This window comes from Pristiophorus japonicus, chromosome 7 (genome assembly GCF_044704955.1).
Source record: "Pristiophorus japonicus isolate sPriJap1 chromosome 7, sPriJap1.hap1, whole genome shotgun sequence".
NCBI lineage: Eukaryota > Metazoa > Chordata > Chondrichthyes > Pristiophoridae > Pristiophorus > Pristiophorus japonicus.
Window position 1 is genome coordinate 246389167 of NC_091983.1, and position 25311 is coordinate 246414477.

The 25311-nt window shown below is 45.4% G+C and overlaps 1 protein-coding gene across 1 annotated transcript in view; it reads right to left on the reverse strand.

Moving 5' to 3' along the window:
- LOC139267485 (dynein axonemal heavy chain 8-like) overlaps window positions 1-25311 on the reverse strand; it is a 2569686-nt gene that overhangs the window by 2352904 nt on the left and 191471 nt on the right. Inside the window, exon 4 of the mRNA XM_070885867.1 lies at window positions 14967-15051. Within this exon, the coding sequence (XP_070741968.1) occupies window positions 14967-15051 (85 nt within the window). The remainder of the gene's footprint in view (window positions 1-14966; window positions 15052-25311) is intronic.

Sequence of the window (25311 nt, forward strand, 5' to 3'; positions counted from 1 at the left end):
AGTGCTCTTTTCATGAGCAGTTCAGCAGGTGGGATTCCAGTGAGTGAGTGGGGTCTTGTCCGATAGCTAAGCAGGACTCGGGATAGGCGAGTCTGCAGTGAGCCTGCAGTTACCCTCTTCAAGCCCTGCGTGATGGTTTGCACTGCTATCTCTGCCTGACTATTGGACGCTGGTTTAAATGGTGCAGATGTGACATGTTTGATCCCGTTGTGGGTCATGAATTCTTTGAACTCAACACTGGTAAAACATGGCCCGTTGTCACTTACCAGGACATCGGGTAGGCCGTGTGTGGCAAACATGGCCCGCAGGCTTTCAATCGTGGCAGCGGACGTGTTAGCCAACATTATATCACATTCAATCCACTTGGAGTACGCATCTACAACCACAATGAACATTTTACCCAAGAACGGGCCTGCATAATCGACATATACCCTAGGCCATGGTTTGGAGGGCCAAGACCATAAACTGGGTAAATTGTTTAACTGTGAGTATGTATTACATCGGTACACGCAGGACTCTAAGTCCGCATCGATACCGGGCCACCATACGTGGGATCTGGCTATCGCTTTCATCATTACGATGTCTGGGTGGGTACTGTGGAGGTCACTGATGAAAGTGTCTCTGCCCTTCTTGGGAACCATTACTCGATTGCCCCACAGAAGGCAGCCTTCCTGTGTAGACATTTCATCTTTGCGCTGCTGGAACGGCTTGATCTCTTCCTGCATTTCCACTGGGACACTGGACCAGCTCCCATGAAGCACACAGTTTTTGACTCGGGACAATAAGGGGTCCTGGTTCATCCAGGTTTTGATCTGCCGGGCAGTGACGGGTGATTGCTCACTCTCAAATGCTTCCATAACCATGGCTAAATCTGCGGGCTGCATCATTTCCACCCCAGTGGTGGGCAATGGCAGCCTACTGAGAGCATCAGCGCAGTTTTCTATGCCTTGCCTGTGGCGGATGGTGTAGTTTTATGCGCCAACGTGAGCGCCCATCTCTGGATGTGGGCTGATGCATTGATATTTATGCCTTTACTCTTGGAAAACAGGGATATGAGTGGCTTATGGTCAGTTTCCAATTCGAATTTTAGCCCAAACAGATATTGATGCATTTTCTTTACCCCATAGACACACACTAACGCTTCTTTTTCAATCATGCTGTAGGCTCTCTCAGCCTTAGACAGACTCCTGGATGCATAAACAACCGGTTGCAATTTCCCAAAATCATTAGCTTGTTGCAATACGCACCCGATGCCATATGACGACGCATCACATGCTAGTACCAAACGCTTAATGGATCATACAACACAAGCAATTTGTTTGAGCATAACAATTTTCTCGCTTTTACAAAGGAATTTTCTTGGCTTTTGCCCCAAACCCATTCATCCCCTTTACGCAGTAAGACATGCAGTGGTTCTAACAGTGTGCTGAGACCCGGTAAGAAGTTACCGAAGTAGTCCTAGAGACAACCGCAGTTCAGTCACATTCTGTGGCATCGGTGCATTCTCGATTGCCTCTGTCTTCGCGTTGGTGGGCCTGATGCCGTCCGCCTCGATCCTCCTCCCCAGGAACTCTACTTCAGGCATCAGGAAAACGCACTTCCGAGCATTTTAACCTGAGCCCCACGTGGTTGAGTCGACTAAGAACCTCCTCCAGGTTCTGCAGATGCTCGACTGTGTCCCGCCCTGTAACCAAGATGTCGTCCTGGAAGACCACGGTTGCGGGACCGCCTTCAGTAAGCTTCCCATGTTTCTCTGGAATATCGCCGCCACTGATCGAATTCCAAACGGGCATCTGTTATTAATGAAAACACCTTTGTGCTTGTTGATGCAGGTGAGGCCCTGCGATGATTCCTCCAGTTCCTGCGTCATGTAGGCTGAAGTCAAATCCAGCTTCGTGAACGTCTTTCCTCCCACCAGCGCTGCAAAGAGGTCGTCGGCCTTTGTAGTGGGTACTGGTCCTGCAGGGAGAAAGGATTGATAGTTACAGATTCTGATGGTGCCGTCTCCCTTGAGGACTGGGACAATAGGACTGGCCCACGTGTTGAACTCAATCGGTGAGATAATGCCCTCTCGTTGCAGCCGGTCTAACTCGATCTCCACCCTCTCTCTCATCATGTACAGTACTGCTCTCACCTTGTGATGGATGGGTCGCGCCCCCGGAATTAGGTGGATCTGCACTTTTGCTCCTTGGAATTTCCCGATGCCTGGTTCGAACAGCGATGGAAATTTGTTTAAGACCTGGGCACACGAAGTGTCGACAGCGGGCAATAGCGCTTGGACGTCGTCCCAGTTCCAGCGTATCTTTCCCAGCCAGCTCCTGCCGAGCAGCGTGGAACCATCGCCCGGTACCACCCAGCGTGGTAGCTTGTGCACCGCTCCATCGTAGGAGACCTTTATGGTAGCACTGCCGATGACGGGAATCAGTTCCTTTGTATAAGTTCTTAGTTTCGCGCGAATTGGAGTTAAGACTGGCCTTGCGGCCTTGCTGCACCACAGTTTCTCGAAAGTCTTTTTGCCCATGATGGAAGGGCTCGCGCCCATGTCCAGCTCCAGTGACAGCGGGAGTCCATTTAGTTCAACATTCAGTATTATCGAGGGACAATTCGTGGTGAATGTGTGCACCCCGTGTACCTCTGACTCCTCGGTCTGAGGCTCTGGTTCATCGTGATCTTCCGTGGATCTGTTCTCCTCTGCAACATGGTGGTTTGCAGGTTGAACAGGATTTACAGCTCACCTGCACATACGTTGGCGATGTCCCATTGTTCCACAGCCCTTGCAAACGTATCCTTTGAATCGGCATGAATGGAAACGATGATCAGCCCCGCAGCGGCAACAAGGTGTTAATGGCCTTGCATTCATCACTCTTGATGGTGGACTCTGAGCCATCTGCGGATGTATCGCTGCAGGTATGTGTGACCTGCCCTGTACATTGCGATTTGAAAACAACATCACTGTGTTCACAGTACTTGCAGCAGCGCTTGTGTGCTGAGAGGTTTGCTTAGTATTGTCACTGGTGGCAATGAATGCCTGACTATCGCTATGGCCTTACTCAAGTTGGTGTCTCTACAGTCAAAAGTTTACGAATTATGGTTTCGTGGCCAATGCTAAGTACGGAAAAGTCTCTGAGCATGTGGTCCAAATGTCCTTCAAATTCGCAACATCCTGCAAGGCGTCTTAGCTCGTCGACATAACTCGCCATTTCCTGGTCTTCAGACCTTTTGTAGGTGTCGAACCAGTACCTCGCCATCAGAACGCTTTCCTTCGGGTTCAAATGCTCTCGGACCAGTGTGCACGAATCATCGTACGATTACTCCGTGGGTTTCGCTGGAGTAAGCAGATTCTTCATAAGGACATACGTTGGTGCCCCACAGACAGTGAGGAGGATCGCCCTTTGTTTGGCAGCGTTCGCATCTCCATCTAGCTCATTGGCTACTAAGTATTGGTCGAGTCGCTCCACAAAAGTTTCCCAATCATCTCCCTCCGAGAATTCCTCCAGGCTGCCCACTGTTCTCTGCATCTTTGGGTTTGCTATCTGTATCTCGTCGCCAGTTATTACGTATGGAGAAAGAGTCAGACTGAACACTGTGAGCTCAAAGTAAAGTGTGACCTTAGTCTTTTATTGCAGGTCTCCAGAGTGCCTCTCCAACCTGTGAAGCCTCCTTAAATACCTGTGCTCCCAAGGAATTATGGGATCCCTTGGGACTTCAGGGGATGAGCCCTCTGGTGGCTGTACAGAGTAAATACAATAAATATAACAATAAGCCTGAAAAGAAACCTGACCCTGCGAGCACTTGAAGACCCTGAATCAAAAAACTATGAAGTTTAATGTAGTAAGAGGGTCAAGTAAAAAGCGGGACCAGGGAAAAAGAGGGGTACTAGAAATGGTAGGCGCGGGATACGCGGCGGGATACGCGGCGGGAGTTGCGACGGTAAACACTATCGACATGCACATGATAGATGATCGAGTCGGCGCCCTAACACGAACTTTACAGGGATTGTTGGAGAGGGATGAAGATAATGAAAAGGGAATTTACAATGTATATTAACAACTTGGAAGAAGGGACTGAGTGTAACGTAGCCAAGTTTGCTGATGATACAAAGATGGGAGGAAAAGCATTGTGTGAGGAGGACACAAAAAATCTGCAAAAGGACATAGGCAGGCTAAATGAGTGGGCAACAATTTGCCAGATGGAATATAATGTTGGAAAGTGTGAGGTCATGCACTTTGGCAGAAAAAAATCAAAGAGCAAGTTATTATTTAAATGGAGAAAGATTACAAAGTGCTGCAGTACAGTGGGACCTGGGGGTACTTGTGCATGAAACACAAAAGGATAGTATGCAAGTACAGCAAGTGATCAGGAAGGCCAATGGAATCTTGGCCTTTATAGCAAAGGGGATGGAGTATAAAAGCAGGGAAGTCTTGCTACAGCTATACAGGGTATTGGTGAGGCCACACCTGGAATACTGCGTGCGGTTTTGGTTTCCATTTTTACGAAAGGATCTACTTGCTTCAGAGGTAGTTCAGAAAAAGTTCACAATTTTGATTCCGGAGATGAGGGGGTTGACTTATGAGGAAAGGTTGAGTAGGTTGGACCTCTACTCATTGGAATTCAGAAGAATGAGAGGTGATCTTATCGAAACATATAAGATTATGAGGGTGCTTGACAAGGTGGATACAGAGAGGATGTTTCCACTGACGGGTGAGACTAGACCTAGAGGGCATGATCTTAGAATAAGGGGCCACCCATTTAAAACAGAGATGAGGAGAAATTTCTTCTCTCAGAGGGTTGTAAATCTGTGGAATTCGCTGCCTGAGAGTTGTGGAAACTGGGACATTGAATAAATTTCAGACAGAAATAGACAGTTTCTTCAACAATAAGGGGTTATGGAGAGCGGGCAGGGAAGTGGAGTTGAGTCCATGATCAGATCAGCCATGATCTTACTGAATGGCGGAGCAGGCTCGAGGGGCCATATGGCCTACTCCTGTTCCTATTTCTTATGTTCTTATGTGCAGGCACAATTGGGGAATGGCGCGGAAAGGGAATTATTGCAAGTGGCCCACAAATTGCAAGACCACGCCAGAACAATAAATAGAGCGGAAAAAAACTTGAGTAGAATCATACAGACAGAAATAGTATGCGCAGGATACGGAGCATGGTTACTCAATGGTATACAACATAACCTAGAGCAACTTCAAAATGGAAATGTGCCGGATTGGATAACACTTGATGTGTTTACCAACTGGACCTGAGACAAAAACATGACTCATGCCTGTGAGGCGCGGAGAAACAGTCATGCTTGGGTCCCAAAGGTCAGATGTGTAACCGGACATAATAGGTTTTGTACTATCTATGCCACAGTATGATGTGACACAGGGAGATCCCCTATTACAAACAAATAATACAGAGGATATAAGAAATCAAACTCGCGTGCGGTACCATGACAATCCAGATATATAATTGAAGAGAACAACGATACTAAGAGTCGCAGCATAGATGACTGTTATAAAAATAACCAAGATGTTTTCTGTCAAGATCCACTACGAATGATCAAAGATGACTGTGGAGGTGACCAAGTGGACTGGTGCACCTTGAGTATCACCCCCTATCACGGGACGACAAAACTACCGCTGCTCCACGAGGAAATGGGGAATGTGTGTGAGCACCACGGCGACTGAAATGACGGTCACAAATACCTCATGCGCCATCATGAATAATGACCTGCTTTACCCCACTTGACGAGACACACATAAATGGATACGTTATAAACTCTGAACTGAAAGATCAGAATGGGACAATGATACACGCTATCTGAGAAGCGTATGAGAAGGCCATCGGGCCGCAAGGAAAACCAATACTTGAACTGAATGAGGAACAAACTGACCGAATTGGACACAATGAAAGAGAATATTCGAAGCAACATCGAGAAGACACCAGATGGAGGAAAGATGGAAGTAACAAAGGATACCCGAGGCGGGGCAGAATTTGACAACATAGAGAAGACCTAGGGAGAAATAAATTCAGGGAGAAATAAATTTAGCAAGAATTATCCACAAGATGGATATGAATAAAAGTGATATCGGGAGAATCTTTTAAGTCCATGACTCATTGATTAGATGTAAACTGTAGTGTCACTTGAAATGATCGTGAGACTGAATTTAACTGTGACTGTAACAATTGTATTTTGTAGGTAACAGAGCGTGGGAAAAGCCAGTACGAATCCAGTATGAGGTGATTTTAGTGGTGCCTCCTGTGTCACTACTACCGTAACTACCATGCTCTACGGGTCTAATAGGGCCTATCTCATTGGGCTTAATATTTCAGCGCACCCTTACGTTCGTATTATTTCACACGTTCCAACTTGTAATAATAGTGTACTTAATATATGTCTATGGCTAACAAGCACAAAAAAATTAATTGAGCACACTGAAAGAAAAGATTTAAAGCAACGTAGGGGAGACACCAGGCGGGGTAAGATCTGGAAAGATAGAAGAAACCGAGGATACCGCAGGCGGGACAGGAATGGAACATTGGGACAGTGAATTGAACTTGAGTAAGAGGTCAGAGCTTGCTCCTCCCCCTCAAAGGATTGCACTGTAAGAAAGTGGAAATCTTCATTTCTGAGTCTCTCTACTAAATAACAACTAAGTGGAGAAAGCAACAAGCAAATAACTGAGCAATAGCTAGAGCAGTCAAAAAAGATATTTCCTTCTCAAAGAAGGGAATGTAAGAAATTGTTATTGGAAGAAATAACTTGAGATGTCTCTTCAGGTTGGTGTTAGAATTGAAGGATGTATTCCTTGGTACAATAGCTAATGTGACTTGAACAGCTTGAACATAAGTAACTCATAGCAAGCAGCTCCAAACATCCGAAGGCCAAGAATAGAATATCTGACTCCACTCTTGGGAAGGTGTGAAGAGGAGGGTTTCACCCAAGATTAGAGACAAAGAACCTGACAAATCATCGGTTAAATGGTCCTGTCCATATCCTACATCAGGCCCACCCCTAAAAATATAAAAGAAAGACCCAGAAGGAGTTTCAGGGCAGACGGTGAAAATAGGAACTGCAGTCATCCCCCTGCAAAACAGATAAACCGCTTTGGGTACTTTTGAGGGGGATGACTTATCAGGGGAGAGCAGCAGCAGCCAAAAAAGAGGAAAAAGAGTGTGAGAGCTATAGTGATAGAGGATTCGATTGTAAGGGGAATAGATAGGCGTTTCTGCGGCCGCAAACGAGACTCCAGGATGGTATGTTGCCTCCCTGGTGCAAGGGTCAAGGATGTCTCGGAGCGGGTGCAGGACATTCTGAAAAGGGAGGGTGAACAGCCAGTTGTCGTGGTGCATATAGGTACCAACGATATAGGTAAAAAACGGGATGAGGTCCTACAGGATGAATTTAGGGAGCTAGGAGCTAAATTAAAAAGTAGGACCTCAAAGGTAGTAATCTCAGGATTGATACCAGTGCCACGTGCTAGACAGAGTAGGAATCACAGGATCGCTCAGATGAATGCGTGGCTTCAGGAGGGGTGCAAGAGGGAGGGGTTCAAATTCCTGGGACACTGGAACCGGTACTGGGGGAGGTGGGACCAGTACAAACCGGACGGTCTGCACCTGAGCAGGACCGGAACCAATTTGTTTGCTAGTGCTGTTGGGGAGGAGTTAAACTTACATGGCAGGGGAATGGGAACCTATGCAGGGAGACAGAGGGAAATAAAATGAAGGCAGAAGCAAAAGATAGAAAGAAGAATGGTAAAAGTGGAGGGCAGAGAAACCCAAGGCAAAAAACAAAAAGGGCCACATTACAGCAAAATTCTAAAGGGGCAAAGTGTGTTAAAAGACAAGCCTGAAGGCTCTATGCCTCAATGCGAGCAGTATTCGGAATAAGGTGGACGAATTAACTGCGCAGACATCAGTTAACGGATATGATGTAATTGGCATCACAGAGACATGGCTCCAGGGTGACCATGGCTGAGAACTCAACATCCAGGAGTATTCAACATTTAGGAAGGATAGGCAGAAAGGAAAAGGAGGCAGAGTGGTGTTGCTGGTTAAAGATGAAATTAATGCAATAATAAGGAGGGACATTAGCGTGGATGATGTGTAATCGGTATGGGTGGAGCTGCAGAATTGCAACGGGCAGAAAATGTTAGTGGGAGTTGTATACAGACCACCAAACAGCAGTAGTGAGGTTGGGGACAGCATCAAATAAGAAATAAGGGATGTGTGCAATAAAGGTACAGCAGTTATCATGAGCGACTTTAATCTACATATTGATTGGACTAACCAAACTGGTAGCAATGCGGTGGAGGAGGATTTCCTCGAATGTATTAAGGATGGTTTTCTAGACCAACTAGAGAGCTGGCCATCCTAGACTGGGTGATGTGTAATGAGAAGGGACTAATTAGCAATCTTGTTGTACGAGGCCCCTTGGGGAAGAGTGACCATAATATGGTAGAATTCTTTATTAAGGTGGAGAGTGACACAGTTAATTCGGAAACTAGGGTCCTGAACTTAAGGAAAGCGAACTTCGACGAATTGGCTGGAATAGACTGGCAAAGGATACTTAAAGGGTTGACGATGGATAAGTAATGGCAAACATTTAAAGATCACATGGATGAACTTCAGCAATTGTACATCCCTGTCTGGAGTATATATAAAACAGGGAAGGTGGCTCAACCATGGCTAACAAGGGAAATTAAGGATCGTGTTAAAGCCAAGGAAGAGGCATATAAATTGGCTAGAAAAAGCAACAAACCTGAGGACTGGGAGAAATTTAGAATTCAACAGAGGAGGACTAAGGCTTTAATTAAGAGGGGGAAAATAAAGTACGAGAGGAAACTTGCAGGGAACATAAAAACTGACTGCAAAAGCTTCGATAAATATGTGGAGAAAAAGATTAGTGAACATAAACGTAGGTCCCTTGCAGTGGGATTCAGGTGAATTTATAATGGGAAACAAAGAAATGGCAGACCAATTGAACAAATACTTCGGTTCTGTCTTCACGAAGGAAGACATAAATAACCTTCCGAATGTACTAGGGGACAGTGGGTCTAGTGAGAAGGAGGAACTGAAGGATATCCTTATTAGGCGGGAAACTGTTTTAGGGAAATTGATGGGATTGAAGGCCGATGAATCCCCGGGGCCTGATATTCTGCATCCCAGATTACTTAAGGAAGTGGCCCTAGAAATAGTGGATGCATTGGTGATCATTTTCCAACGGTCTATCAACTCTGGATCTGTTCCTATGGACTGGAGGGTAGCTAATGTAACACCACTTTTTAAAAAAGGATGGAGAGAGAAAATGGGTACTTACAGACCAGTTAGCCTGACATCAGTAGTGGGAAAATGTTGGAATCAATCATTAAGGATGAAATAGCAGCGCATTTGGAAAGCAGTGACAGGATCGGACCAAGTCAGCATGGATTTATGAAAGGGAAATCATGCTTGACGAATCTTCTGGAATTTTTTGAGGATGTAACTAGCAGAGTGGACAAGGGAGAACCAGTGGATGTGGTGTATTTGGACTTTCAAAAGGCTTTTGACGAAGACCCGCGCAAGAGATTGGTGTGCAAAATCAAAGCGCATGGTACTGGGGGTAATGTAATGACGTGGATAGGGAACTGGTTGGCAGACAGGAAGCAGAGAGTCAGAATAAACGGGTCCTTTTCAGAATGGCAGGCAGTGACTAGTGGAGTGCTGCAGGGCTCAGTGCTGGGACCCCAGCTCTTTACAATATACATTAACGATTTAGATGAAGGAATTGAGTGTAATATCTCCAAGTTTGCGGATGACACTAAACTGGGTGGCGGTGTGAGCTGTGAGGAGGACACTAATAGGCTGCAGGGTGACTTGGACAGGTTAGGCGAGTGGGCAAATACATGGCAGATGCAGTATAATGTAGATAAATGTGAGGTCACACATGATGGGGGCAAAAACACAAAGGCAGAATATTATCTGAATGGTGGCAGATTAGGAAAAGGGGAGATGCAACGAAACCTGGGTGTCATGGTTCATCAGTCACTGAAAGTGGGCATGCAGGTACAACAGGCGGTGAAGAAGGCAAATGGTATGTTGGCCTTCATAGCTAGGGGATGTGAGTATAGGAGCAGGGAGGTCTTACTACAGTTGTACAAGGCCTTAGTGAGGCCTCACCTGGAATATTGTGTTCAGTTTTGGTCTGCTAATCTGAGGAAGGACATTCTTGCTATTGAGGGAGTGCAGCGAAGGTTCACCAGACTGATTCCAGGGATGGCCGGACTGTCATATGAGGAGAGACTGAATCAACTGGGCCTTTATTCACTGGAGTTTAGAAGGATGAGAAGGGATCTCATAGAAACGTATAAGATTCTGACGGGGCTGAACAGGTTAGATGCAGGAAGAATGTTCCCGATGTTGGGAAAGTCCAGAACCAGGGGACATAGTCTTAGGATAAGGGGTAGACCATTTAGGACTGAGATGAGGAGAAACTTCTTCACTCAGAGAGTTGTTAACCTGTGGAATTCCCTGCCGCAGAGAGTTGTTGATGCCAGTTCATTGGACATATTCAAGATGGAGTTAGATATGGCCCTTATGGCTAAGGGGATCAAGGGGTATGGAGAGAAAGCAGGAAAGGGGTACTAAGGGAATGATCAGCCATGATCTTATTGAATGGCGGTGTAGGCGCGAAGGGCCCATGGCCTACTCCTGCACCTATTTTCTATGTTTCTATGTTAACTTAAACTTTAACTGTCACCAAGGTGATGCACACCATTGATGTATGAGCTGCACACACAGCTGTGTTGCAGCCTTGTAAATACCAACAACCTTCTTTCAAACAAAGCCTCCTGAGTGGTCCAGGCATCTAAAGCACTGCTTAAGCACTCCAATGGTCTTCTCGATGGTATTGCATATGGCTCTGTGACTCTCGTTGTATCGCTTCTTGGCTTCTGTGTGGGTGTTACGCAGGGGGGGTCATCAGCCAGGTGGCGAGGCCATACCCTTTGTCACCAAGCATCCAGCACTGACCTTGTGGCTGACTGGTAAACATGTCAGATACAGCGCTCTCACGAAATTTGGCATTCACTGACATAATTATTTGCTGGTGGTGACAACGAATTGCACATTCAGGGAGTGGAATCCCTTTCGGTTCCAAAAAGCCTCTCCATCCTGAAAAGGTGCCCGCATCGCGATGTGCATACAGTCTATTGCTCCTTGCACCTTGGGGAAGTTAGCAATTCGGTAGAATCCTAGAGCCCTCTCAGTCTGAGCCTCTGTGGTCATAGGGAAGCTGATAAAGTCCATCCTGTGTGCGTGAAGGGCTTCAGTGACCTGTTGAATGCAGCAATGTGTGGCATGCTGAGATATAGCGCAAATGTCGCTAGCTGAGGCCTTAAAGGAACCCGACGCATAGAACGAAAGTGCTGCGATGACCTTGACCTTGACAGAAAGTGCGGTCCTGATGGTGCTGGCAGGTTGCAAATCTCCTCTGATGAGCTGGCATATCTAACTGATAACCTCTTTCCGGAAGCGCAGTCTCCTCAGGCAGGCGTTATCAGACAAGTTGAGGTAAGACCGCTTCTCCCTATAAGTGCGGCGGGTATAAGCTCTTATCCTCCTTATCAGTCTGGCATGTCTTAGATTGGGCACATAATGCTGTCGAATATACCTTCTGCCATCTCTAGTCTGCAGCATGTGCGTGGTCTTCAAGACAGGCTGAGAAATGACAGGCTCCATTCCAATAACTATCAGCATTACACCTATTGTTCACAAACAATAAATTTCCCCACTCAGACACCTAAACTAAATTCCAATCATCCACAGTATGATAAGATGTTTGTTCAAATGTTCACATCTCCTTAAAAGATCTCCAGAGTACATCAAAACTTCCCAGAAGTTGAAGCAGCCTTTGAAATGAAATGACCTTCTATTTACAAAATGGCGTCTATACCGTTGTGATTAGTTCAGGTGAGAGCAACTTTTTCACAGCGTTTTTTTTGGTGAGCGATATTTTCGGCGATATGTGTGCGAGCTGCCGAAAGTAACGCTCGCCGATATTTTAGGCGAGTTTCGGCAAATGTGATCTTCATGACAAAAAAAAGTGGCCGGGCAGTATTATTAAATCTCGCCGTTAATTAAATGCCGAAAGTAACGCTGGGCGATATTATGGGTGTTGGTTTCGCCCATTCTGATCTTACCGCCAAAAAAAAGTGGACGGGCGGTTTTATTTTTTATCGACATTACGTACATGCCAAAAGTAACGCTTGTCGATAAGTGACCGAGAAATGGGTGTTAGTTTCCCTTTTGTGGCTAAATGGACGATAAACCACATTTCAGCATTAAAATTGACATTAAGTGGGCAGTATGCATGTAAAAATTATGGAAAGTCTAGCCTATAGTCCCCTAGTTTTAGTTTCCCCGATGAGTGGAAATATCCTCTCTGCAGCCACCTTGTCGAGCCCCCTCATTATCTTATAAGTTTCAATAAGATCACCTCTCATTCTTCTGAACTCCAATGTGTATTGGCTCAACCTACTCAACCTTTCCTCAGAAGTCAACCCCTTCATCTCCAGAATCAAGCCTTCTCTGAACAGCCTCCAATGCAGGCTGCAGTAGCAAAAACCTTTCAATGATCTCAGTCGATCACGAAATGTTACTCAAAGGCACACTCAAGCTCATCGTGCTGTGTCTCTCATCACATCCCCATCACTCTGCCTGCCCTACCTTACTCCTGCACGTTCTTTCGCACACCAACTTATCTTGCACCTCCACCCATCCCTCTCTATCAACATTATCACATCCTCATCTCACTACATTATCACGACCCCCACACACTCATCCTGATACTATCATACCAACTAATAACACATAAGGGTAGGCACTTAGGTTTTTTTATCTAATGTTCATGTTAGTGTGCTGTCAAACATTGAAATCTTTATTTTCAACACTTTGCGTTCTTGGACAGATTTGTGTGCACCTTTAGAAGTGGCTTAGTGAGTTGCAGTGAATGGTGAGACATAACGCTAACCCCCGCAATGATGATGAGTGTGAAAGGAATGGCTTGGGCATGATGCTTTACATTGTTGGTGTGGGGTGGTGCCAACCTGGCACATCATGTGGTAGCCAGGATGTACAGCGCCAAATGAAGTAAATGTGGCCATGTTGAGGCCACCCCTGGCCTCCCGCGCAGTAATGTGGTCGGGTGTCCTGTGCAGCATCAGGTAATTGCGGAGAAGGTTGGTGTTGTTGTTGGTGCTGTTGGTGTGCCTGGTGATGCTAGTGTTGAGGCTGATCATGGTGAGATTCTGAAGACCAAGGTGAGAAAGTTTCAAGGGCACCCATGCTGATGGAATAGATAGCAGGTGAAGTAGAGATGACAAAAGCGATCTGTCAATGGTGGGAGAGGTAATGAGGTCAGATTAGATGGAGACTTGTGTAAAGACTTGCAGCATTCTGAATCTGTAGAGGAAATGCAGTTTAGAGAAGCTAGGGAATATATCTCAATCAGCTGGGAGCTTTGACTTGACAGACGAGGTCTAGGCACAGAGGGAAACCCATGGGTGACCTCCCAAATCCAAAAAGTTGGGGGGAAAGCCCTAATAAATGGCTGTAAACAACCCACTAATTATTTTAATTGCCTTCCCCGTCGCTGCCTGTCGGATCTGCTCAGCGCTGGCAGACCCGACATCGGGAAAGTCCAGTTCTTGACCTGCTGTCAATCATTTTAAATTTAACAGCTGACCTGCCACCCATCCCGTCCACTGAGTGCCGGAAAAATTACACCCATCCTCTCTCTCCAGTACTGTAATATTCTCCTGAATTAATACTGCCACCCCACCTTCTTTCTTTCCTTCCTTATCTTTCCTGAATACCTTATATCCAGGAATATTTAAAACCCAATCTGTAGTGTATGAAGGCACCTTTAGTAATGACTCCACGAGGCAGGGTACGATACTTAAAACTGTGTAGACCTATAGTCCTTTATTTGCAGCTCCTCGAGTGAGGACACCAAGCTGTGAGCTCCTTTATATACTGGGTTACCTGCAGTGTGAAGGTAACCCTTACGTCTCCTACAGCAGCACCCTCTGGTGTACAGGTAAGGTGTGTACAGTGTAAGGGTGCATTCAGTGTTGCATAAGTGTTACAGACATCACACGGTAAACAGGCATGCATATACAACACAATCCTGCCCTTTTTTGAGCCAGGTCTCCGTTATCGCCACATCATATTCCCATGTGGCTATCTGCCCTGCAGCTCACTAACCTTATTTATCACCTCATGTGTTTACACACATGCACTGTAAACATTTTTTAGACCTTCTTGTATTCTCTCTTAGTCTGACCCCACCTAATACCTTACTATTTCTTATTTCAGGAGTTGTAAAGCAGAAAGTACAAAATCTAGGATGAGGACGTCATCCAGTTCTGAATCCAACATTTGCATTACTGCACAAATTATAGGATGGACACTTGTTTTTAACATGGCACGGTTGGGGAAGATCCCTGGCAGACCAAGATTTCACCCCAAATCCAAGCCCCAGGAAAATGATCCGCACGACCAACAGAATTTTAATGTGTATAAGTCAAAGGCACTATGCATTCAGCCCATTCTCTGTTGATGCCTTTTCCTGTTTTTTGCTTTGTTCACCCATTAAATATACATTTATATTTTGCAGTTCAGACAAAATGATAATGCACCCTTTCCAATTACTGAAGCTGATGGACATGCTGTGCATTTCCAGTATTTTATGCTTTTATTATGGTGAGTATGGTAGCCAAGGGTTTATGGTAATGGACCAGCAACTCAGTGGCATTCAAATCCCATCATGTGTAAAATTGAATTCAATAAAATCTAATAATTTGTGGGCCAGTTTGTAAGAAGATACAAAATATAAGGATATCCTTTGGTAATATTTAAGATTGTGTGCATATTAAATAGGATACACTACCACATTAGTCATGTTTTAATCTCAACCTATTAATAAGTTTTACCTATTGGCGGTGGTTCAGTTTCTCTGTAAAAGAACACTATTGATTTTGTGCCTCCTTTCGAAAAGAAGTCATCAAAAGGTTGGAGCTGTCAACAAAAAATATTTATGATAACTTTTTTTCAAGCCACAACTGTGTTTCATTTAAGCACATTTCATTACTGTACTTCATTAAGCTCATCATGAAAATAAATAAATAAAATGGCATCGACAGATTTTCTCCCCAATTAATTTTTTAATTGTTACATCTTTTCCATTCAATTCTCCCCTGCAATCATTAACAAGATTAGTGTAACTCCTAATGCATGGCTTACAGATAGTCTGGGGTCTGGAGAAGTTATTAATATTGAAGTGCTAACCTGACTTGTTGCTTTAAGGCCACTGCTCTGAACAGGCAAATCCAGGTAACTGCAACTATTTAGAAACTTCTACGATCAAAAGGCAGTTATAAATGCTTATAAATTTCAAATTCCAGATCAATTATTGTTTTTCCATCTCTTTTTATTAAGACTGTTTTGGCATCCGTCATGTTTGGCTCATGATGTCTCGAGTATGGGAAGTGTGCGCTAGAGGTAAAGGGACTGAAATTTTATGTGTGTGTCCCCTTACGGGTGCATCTGCGACATGGCAAAACTTCCACTGACCCTATCCCAAATCCCAATGGGGCATTTGCATATTGCGGATAGGTGCCCACATAATTTTGGAAGCAACTGCAGCACTCGCTTCAGGTTGATTTTGCTGTGGCACCACATTGCAGTAAAGACGTCCTGTGGTAGCACAATAGGAAAAAAAATGATTAAATTGAGCATGTTTCATGTCTTTGCCAGTTTCAGAAATGTAGTTTCAAAACCAGCCTTAAGAATGGGTAATGAACCCACAGCATCTCGCAACTTATAAGGCTAAAAGATTTTAACGCCCAGCCGTCATTTAAATAAACCTTCTGAAATCCTCAATGAAATGGCGCGTTTCTGGGTTTCTTGCCCACCTGTGCAACGCAATTTTCCGTCCAATGTCTAAATACTCTGCAAGATAGCCTGGCAGGAATACTGTGGAAACTCTAAATAGTTAACAAATTGGAAGGATGTCTGCCAAGATAGAGAAAGGGGACCCAGTTTCAGCGATGCATCCCTGGAGGAGATGCTGGATGCAGTGATATTTACCAAAAGTGGGAAGAAGTAACCTGCTAAAAGTGTCTGGTTTGAGGTGGCTGACAAAGTTAGCAGCAGGTTCATGATGTCCAGGACTTGAATTCAGTGCAAGAAAAAATTCAATCATCTGACTAGGTCAGGACAGGTCAAGACACGTCCTTTATCCATCTCATTCAATGCACCTTCCACGCTGTCATGTCCATCATATACCATTCACATCACCCTTAATCCCTGTATCTCTTTCCTTACCACCAATCACAATGGTGCACTGTACCACCTCTCATCCTCACTCCTTATGCATACTCACCTCCTGCCTCTTTTCACTCCTGCATCTTATCTCATCTTATCTCCTCTGAGCTGCTCAACTTGCACATCCTCTCAGCAAACCTCAATTCACACTGTAGCCAATAACAACAAATTTTAATTTATTTCTCTCCTCATTTGTTACATCTGCCTGATTCTCACTTTCATGGTATGCATAAGAATGACACATCATTCTTGTGCATACCATTCATAACTCCTTTAGCAAGAGAAGAGAGCTCAGAATACCAGAGAGAGAACCACAGGAAATCGTGCATGTGACCCTGGAGATATGCAGCACCTCAAAAACCCTAAGCATTGGTGATGACAGGGTTGGTGGACCATGGTGACGGATATTACCTAACACCCCCTCATTTGCCACAAACCAACTGACCCTTCAGCGAATTTCAACACATCAATCAGTACGGTCAAGTGCTTCATGTGCACATTAACATATTCTAAGTACCATTACTCTTTCCTTTTTCCTGCAGGGCTCTCACAGAAAAAACCTGCCCACAGAGGAAGACTCTTTGGAGAACCTCAAACCTCCTGAGGATGCACTATCTCACACGATACACGCATTGCAGGCAGTGTAATGCAGACAGAATTGGATAAAAATTGTGTTCTCAAAAAGCTGTCTTTTCCTCTCAGTGATGCTACAGTAAGCTTTTGAAGCACAGACTTTTCATCACAGCAGGGGGTAGTGTAAGTGCAGGCAATATAAATGGTAATGCGCTGCTATGAGAAGAACATCAAAGGTGGTTCTACAATAAAGGACCGTCTCAAAACTGAGAGTGCAAAGAGGCCATAGTCCTGATTTCACATTTTTCAAGTTTCTCTCTGATCTCCCCTCATGACCTTTCCAAGCTCGTCCTGTCCTTGAGACCCACTTCCTGCTCCCTATTCCCACCAAACAGCTGACCACCCAACTTCCTTTTCTGGCTCCCATGTTAGCTGACATTTTAATGGTTCGCTCTCCTCAGGTACTGTCCCCCTCCCTCAAATCTGCCATCATCATCCCTCTCCTCAAAAAACAAACCTCAATCCCTCAGTCCTTGCAAACTACCGTCCTATCTCCAAAATGCCTTTCCTCTCGAAAGTCGTTGAACGCGTGTTGCTTCCCAAATCCGTGACCATCATTCATACATGTATGTATGAATATAAAGGGGCTGCAGGAGGGGTCAAAACTAAAAATCATGGTTTAAAAACTGGTATTAAAACACTCTACCTAAACGCACGCAGCATTCGAAATAAAGTAAATGAGTTGACGGCACAAATCATTACAAATGGGTATGATTTGGTGGCCATTACAGAAACATGGTTGCAGAGTGGCCAAGACTGTGAATTAAACATACAGGGGTATCTGACAATTCGGAAAGATAGACAAGAAGGGAAATGAGGTGGGGTAGCTCTGTTAATAAAGGATGATATCAGGGCAGTTGTGAGAGATGATATTGGCTCAAATGAACAAAATGTTGAATCATTGTGGGTGGAGATTAGAGATAGTAAGGGGAAAAAGTCACTGGTGGGCGTAGTTTATAGGCCCCCAAATAATAACTTCACGGTGGGGCGGGCAATAATCAAGGGAATAATGGAGGCATGTGAAAAAGGAACTGCAGTAATCATGGGGGATTTTAACCTACATATCGATTGGTCAAATCAAATCGCACGGGGTAGCCTGGAGGAGGAATTCATAGAATGCATACGGGATTATTTCTTAGAACAGTATGTTACAGAACCTACAAGGGAGCAAGCTATTTTAGATCTGGTCCTGTGTAATGAGACAGGAATAAGAAACGATCTCCGAGTAAAAGATCATCTCGGAATGAGTGATCACAGTATGGTTGAATTTGTAATACAGATTGAGGGTGAGGAAGTAGTGTCTCATATGAGCGTACTATGCTTAAACAAAGGGGACTACAGTGGGATGAGGGCAGAATTAGCTAAAGTAGACTGGTAATACAGACTAAACGGTGGCACAATTGAGGAACAGTGGAGGACTTTTAAGGAGCTCTTTCATAGTGCTCAACAAAAATATATTCCAGCGAAAACGAAAGGCGGTAAGAGAAGCGATAACCAGCCATGGATAACCAAGGAAATAAAGGAGAGTATCAAATTAAAAACCAATGCCTTTCAGGTGGCCAAGGTTAGTGGAAAACTAGAAGATTGGGAAAATTTTAAACGACAGCAAAGAATGACTAAGAAAGCAATAAAGAAAGGAAAGATAGATTACGAAAGTAAACTTGCGCAAAACATAAAAACAGATAGTAAAAGCTTTTACCGATATATAAAACTAAAGTAAATGTTGGTCCCTTAGAAGATGAGGAGGGGGATTTAATAATAGGAAATGTGGAAGTGGCTGAGACCTTAAACAAGTATTTTGCTTCGGTCTTCACAGTGGAAGACACAAAAACCATGCCAAAAATTGCTGGTCACGGGAATGTGGGAAGGGAGGACCTTGAGACAATCACTATCACTAGGAGGGGGTAGTGCTGGACAGGCTAATGGGACTAAAGGTAGACAAGTCCCCATGTCCGGATGAAATGCATCCCAGGGTATTAAAAGAGATGGCGGAAGTTATAGCAGATGCATTCATTATAATCTACCAAAATTCTCTGGACTCTGGGGAGGTACCAGCGGATTGGAAAGCAGCTAATGTAACGCCTCTGTTTAAAAAAGGGGTCAGACAAAAGGCAGGTAACTATAGGCCGGTTAGTTTAACATCTGTAGTGGGGAAAATGCTTGAAGCTATCATTAAGAAAGAAATAGCGGGACATCAAGACAGGAATAGTGCAATCAAGCAGACGCACCATGGATTCATGAAGGGGAAATCATGTTTAACTAATTTACTGGAATTCTTTGAGGATATAACAAGCATGGTGGATAGAGGTGTACCGATGGATGTGGTGTATTTAGATTTCCAAAAGGCATTCGATAAGGTGCCACACAAAAGGTTACTGCAGAAGATAAAGGTACGCGGAGTCGGAGGAAATGTATTAGCATGGATCGAGAATTGGCTGGCTAACAGAAAGCAGAGTTAGGATAAATGGGTCCTTTTCGGGTTGGAAATCGGTGGTTAGTGGTGTGCCACAGGGATCAGTGCTGGGACCACAACTGTTTACAATATACATAGGTGACCTGGAAGAGGGGACAGAGTGTAGTGGAACAAAATTTGCAGATGACACAAAGATTAGTGGGAAAGTGGGTTGTGTAGAGGACACAGAGAGGCTGTAAAGAGATTTAGATAGGTTAAGCGAATGGGCTAAGGTTTGACAGATGGAATACAATGTCGGAAAATGTGAGGTCATCCACCTTGGGAAAAAAAAACCAGTAGAAGGGAATATTATTTGAATGGGGAGAAATTACAACATGCAGATGGACCTGGGGGTCCTTGTGCATGAATCCCAAAAAGTTAGTTTGCAGGTGCAGCAGGTAATCAGGAAGGCGAATGGAATGTTGGCCTTCATTGCGAGAGGGATGGAGTACAAAAGCAGAGAGGTCCTGCTGCAACTGTACAGGGTATTGGTGAGGCCGCACCTGGAGTACTGCGTGCAGTTTTGGTCACCTTACTTAAGGAAGGATATACTAGCTTTGGAGGGATTACAGAGATGATTCATTCGGCTGATTCCGGAGATGAGGGGGTTACCTTATGATGATAGATTGAGTAGACTGGGTCTTTACTCGTTGGAGTTCAGAAGGATGAGGGGTGATCTTATAGAAACATTTAAGATAATGAAAGGGATAGACAAGATAGAGGCAGAGAGGTTGTTTCCACTGGTCGGGGAGACTAGAACTAGGGGGCACAGACTCAAAATATGGGTGAGCCAATTTAAAACCGAGTTGGGAAACCAAATTTCTTCTCCCAGAGGGTTGTGAATCTCTGCCCAAGGAAGCAGTTGAGGCTAGCTCATTGAATGTATTCATATCACAGATGGATAGATTTTTAACCAATAAGGGAATTAAGGGTTATGGGGAGCGGGCGGGTAAGTGGAGCTGAGTCCACGGCCAGATCAGCCATGATCTTTTTGAATGGCGGAGCAGGCTCGAGGGGCTAGATGGCCTACTCCTGTTTCGAATTCTTATGTTCATATGTATTCCTGCAATTCCATGTTTGAATCCCTCGAATCCAGTTTCCACGCCTGCCACAATACCGAAACAGTCTCATCAAAGTCACAAATGACATCCTTTGTGACTGTTACAAAGGCAAAGTATCCCTCCTCGTCCTTCTTGACTTGTCTGCGGCCTTTGATACGGTTCACCACTCTATCCTTCTCCAACGCTTCTCCACCGCCGTCAAGCTGGGAGGGACTGCACTTACCTGGTTCCATTCTTATCTATCTAATTGTAGCCAATCACCTGCAACAGCTTCTCTTCCCGCCACCACACCATTACCTCTGGTATCCCCCAAGGATCTATCCTGGCCACCCCCCCATTTCTCATCTACATGTTGCCCCTTGGCGACATCATCTGGAAAAACAGCATCAGTTTCTTCATGTACGCTGATGACACCCAGCCCGACCTCACTACCACTTCTCTCGCCTCCTCCACGGTCTCTAATTTGTCAGACTGCTTGTCTGACATCCAGTTCTGGATGAGCAGACATTTTCTCCAATCGAATATTAGGAAGACCAAAGCCATTGTTTTCCGTCCCTGCCACAAACCTCGGTCCCTAGCCACTGACTTCATCCCTCTCCCCAACTTCTGTCTGAGGCTGAACCAGACTGTTCGCAACCTTGGTGTGATATTTAACTATGAAATGAGCCTTTGACCACATATCCGCAGCATAACTAAGACCACCGATTTCCACCTCCGTAACATTGCCCGTCTCTGCCGTTGTCTCAGCTCATCTGCTGCTGAAAACCTCATCCATGCCTTTTGTTATGTTTAGAATAACTCCACAAGACTGTATATTGTAAGCTCAAACTGTTGTGACCTCGGTCTCTTTAATGTATACCTGCTTGGGTCTTCCACAAGCGCACCCACTGGAGGCAAGTATTACACATTGGTAATGTTTACATACATAACATCATTCCCTCCCCCCACCCCCCACCCCCTCAAAGTCTTAGATACAAATTATTTACAAGTTGAGACGATCTGGGGCTCTGTGTTCCTGGGTTGATCACCTGAGTTGAAGTCCTGGCATGGGTGAGTCGGTCGGATCATTGCTGCACTGCAGTATGGCTGGTCTGATCAGATTGTCGGGCATGGTGAGTTCATCCTCGTGATTGACTGCGAGGTCGATTGCTGGTTTGGTGCGTGTGGGTGGATCATTCATGGTAATTATCAGTCATTGAAAATTGGCATGCAGGTACAGCAGGCAGTGAAGAAGGCAAGTGGTATGTTGGCCTTCATAGCTAGGGGATTTGAATATAGGAGCAGGGAGGTCTTACTGCAGTTGTACAGGGCCTTGGTGAGGCCTCACCTGGAATATTGTGTTCAGTTTTTGTCTCCTAATCTGAGGAAGGATCTTGCTATTGAAGGAGTGCAGCGAAGGTTCACCAGACTGATTCCCAGGATGGCAGGACTGACATATGAGGAGAGATTGGATTAACTGGGCCTGTATTCACTGGAGTTTAGAAGGATGAGAGGGGATCTCATAGAAACATATAAAATTCTGACGGGGCTGGACAGGTTAGATGCAGGAAGAATGTTCCCGATGTTGGGGAAGTCCAGAACCAGGGGACATAGTCTAAGGATAAGGAGTAAGCCACTTAGGACTGAGATGAGGAGAAACTTCTTCACTCAGAGAGTTGTTAACCTGTGGAATTCCCTACCGCAGAGAGTTGTTGATGCCAGTTCATTGTTAGATATCGCCCTTACTGCTAAAGGGCTCAAGAGGTATGGTGAGAAAGCAGGAAAGGGATACTGAGGTGAATGATCAGCCATGATCTTACTGAATGGTGGTGCAGGCTCGAAGAGCCAAATGGCCTACTCCTGCACCTATTTTCTATGTTTCTATGGATACTCTGGCTGGCGAGTATCGCAGCGAGCATCTAGATCCGTCAAGACACCTGAACCACAACTTCTGCATCCCAATCGCCTGCTCTGTGATGCACCTTGTGGTGATGTGACTGCAGTTGTACCAGTTCTGCTGTGGACCGGTGGGGTTCCAAAATTGGAAGGATATTGGATTGCTTTAAAATTTAGTCATCATGGCAGCTATCTGAGTTAAGTATCGAATAACTCCACGAGGCTAAGTACGGTGAGCTAGTTAAGGCATAGCCTTACTCCAGTTTATTTATTCTCAAAGTGAGGATTCAACATGGCTACCAACAATATATACACGGCTCGCACGTGTCTGGCAGTGACCATTAGGACTCCAACAGTCGTGCCCTCCGGTGGCAGGTAAAACCCAGTTAACATACATGACATCATTCCCCCCAAAGTCCTTGGTACAGGTTGTATTTACGAGTTGAGACGGTCTAGGGCCTTCTGCTCACTGGTTGATCTTCTCAGTTCGAACTCAAGCTTGGGTGAGTTATTAGGACCATTGCTGCATTGTGGAGCAGTCGGTTTGACAGGACTGTCGGGGATGGTAGGTTCGTCTTCGTGAATGACACAAGGGTCAACTGATGGTTGGATGTGTGTTGGGTGGTCGATGATGATGTCATCTTTAATTTGTTCTGGGTTGTCTGTCAATCACAGTTTGGTTTGGTCGATGTGCCTCTTGCACGTTTGGCCATTTAACAGTTTGACTACAAACACCCTGTTCCCCTCCTTGGCCAAAACCGTGCCAGCAACCCACTTTGGACCATGACCATAATTCTGGACAAACACAGGGTCATGAACAGCAATGTCACGTGATACAGCCGCGCAATCGTGGTACCATTGCTATCGTTGCCTTCTAGTTTCAACATGATCATTGAGATCCGGGTGTTCAAGAGAGAGCCTGGTTTTGAGGCCTCTCTTCATTAACAGCTCGGCAGGAGGGACCCTGGTGAGCGAGTGGGGTCTCATGCGGTAACTGAGCAGAATGTGGGACAAGTGGGTTTGTAGGGAGCCGTGAGTCACGCGTTTTAGGCTCTGCTTAAATGGTTTGGACAGCACATTCCACTTGATCGTTAGATGCGGGTTTGAAAGGGGCGGACCTGACATGCTTGATGCCATTACGGGTCATAAACTCATGGAAGTCCGAACTGGTGAAACACGATCCGTTGTCGCTGACAAGGACGTCGGGCAGGCCATGGGTGGCGAACATGGCCCGGAAACTTTCAATAGTGGCTGTGGACGTGGTGGATGACATTATTACGCATTCAATCCATTTGGAGTAAGCGTCCACTGCCACTAAAAATATTTTGCCGAGAAAGGGGCCGGCAAAGTCTATGTGGATCCTTGACCACGGTTTGGATGGCCATGACCCCAGACTCAGCGGAGCCTCCACAGGTACGTTACTCAGTTGCATGCAAGTGTTGCACTAATGCACGAATGACTCCAAGTCTGGGTCAATGCCAGGCCACCAAATGTGAGACCTGGCAATGGCCTTCATCATGACAATGTCTGGGTGGGTACTGTGTAAATCTCGCACAAAGGTTTCCCTGCCTTTTTTTGGCATAACAACACGATTATCCCATAACAGACAATCAGACTGAATAGACAATTCATCTTTGCGGCAGCTATGAGGCTTAATTTCATCCTGCATTTCCCTGGGAATGGCAGACCAATTTCCATTTAGGACACATCTTTTTACGCTTGACAATACAGGATCCCGGCTGGTCCAGGTCCTAATTTGGCGAGGCATGACGAGTGACCCCTCGCTCTCGAAGGCATCCATGACCAGCAGCATGTCTGCGGGCTGTGGCATTTCCACCCGATTGTGGGCAATGATAGCCAACTAAGCGCATCAGCACAGTTTTCAGTGCCTGGTCTGTGGCGGATGACATAATCATAAATGGATGTCAGTGCCCATCTTTGGATGCGGGACGAGGCATTGGTGTTCATACCTTTGCTCTCAGAAAACAATGAAATGAGTGCTTTGTGGTCTGTTTGAAGCTCAAACCGAAGCCCAAACAGGTATTGGTGCATTTTCGTAACCCCATATACGCATGCTAAAGCCTCTTTCTCTACCATACTATAGGCTCTTTCAGCCTTAGACAGGCTTCTGGACGCGTATGCAACTGGTTGGAGTTTGCCTGATACATTGGCTTGCCGGAGCACACAACTGACCCCATATGATGAGGTGTCACAGGCCAGCACTAACCACTTTCATGGGTCATATTGTACCAGTAATTTGTTGGAACATAGCAGCTTCTTGGCCTTCTCAAAGGCTCTGTCTTGAGATTTTCCCCAAACCCAGTCGTTACCCTTTCTCAGCAACATGTTCAAGAGCTCTAGCAATGTGCTCAAACTAGGTAGAAAGTTACCGAAATAGTTGAGAAGACCCAGGGACGGACGTAGCTCCGTCACACTCTGGGGTCTGGGTGCATTCTTGATGGCCTCTGTCTTTGAGTCCATAGGCCTGATGACATCTGCTGCAATCTTTCTCCCCAGGAATTCGACTTCTGGTGCCATGAAAATGCACTTGGAGCGTTTTAGCCTGAGACCCACTCTGTCCAGACGACGTAGAATCTCTTCGAGGTTGTGCAGGTGTTCAGTGGCATCACGACCGGTGATCAGGATGTCATCTTGGAACACGACGGTTCTCGGGATGGACTTAAGCAAACTCTCCATGTTTCTCTGAAACATGGCTACCGCCGAGCGAATTCCGAAAGGGTATCTGTGGTATATAAACAGTCCTTTGTGCGTGTTGATGCACGTCAGTTTTTTCTAAGATTCGACCAGCTCCTGTGTCAAGTAAGCGGAGGTCAGGTCCAATTTGGTGAACGACTTCCCTCCCGCTAGCGTTGGTCGTCAGTCTTGGGTAACGGGTATTGATCCTGTATCGAGACTCGGTTGATCGTTACC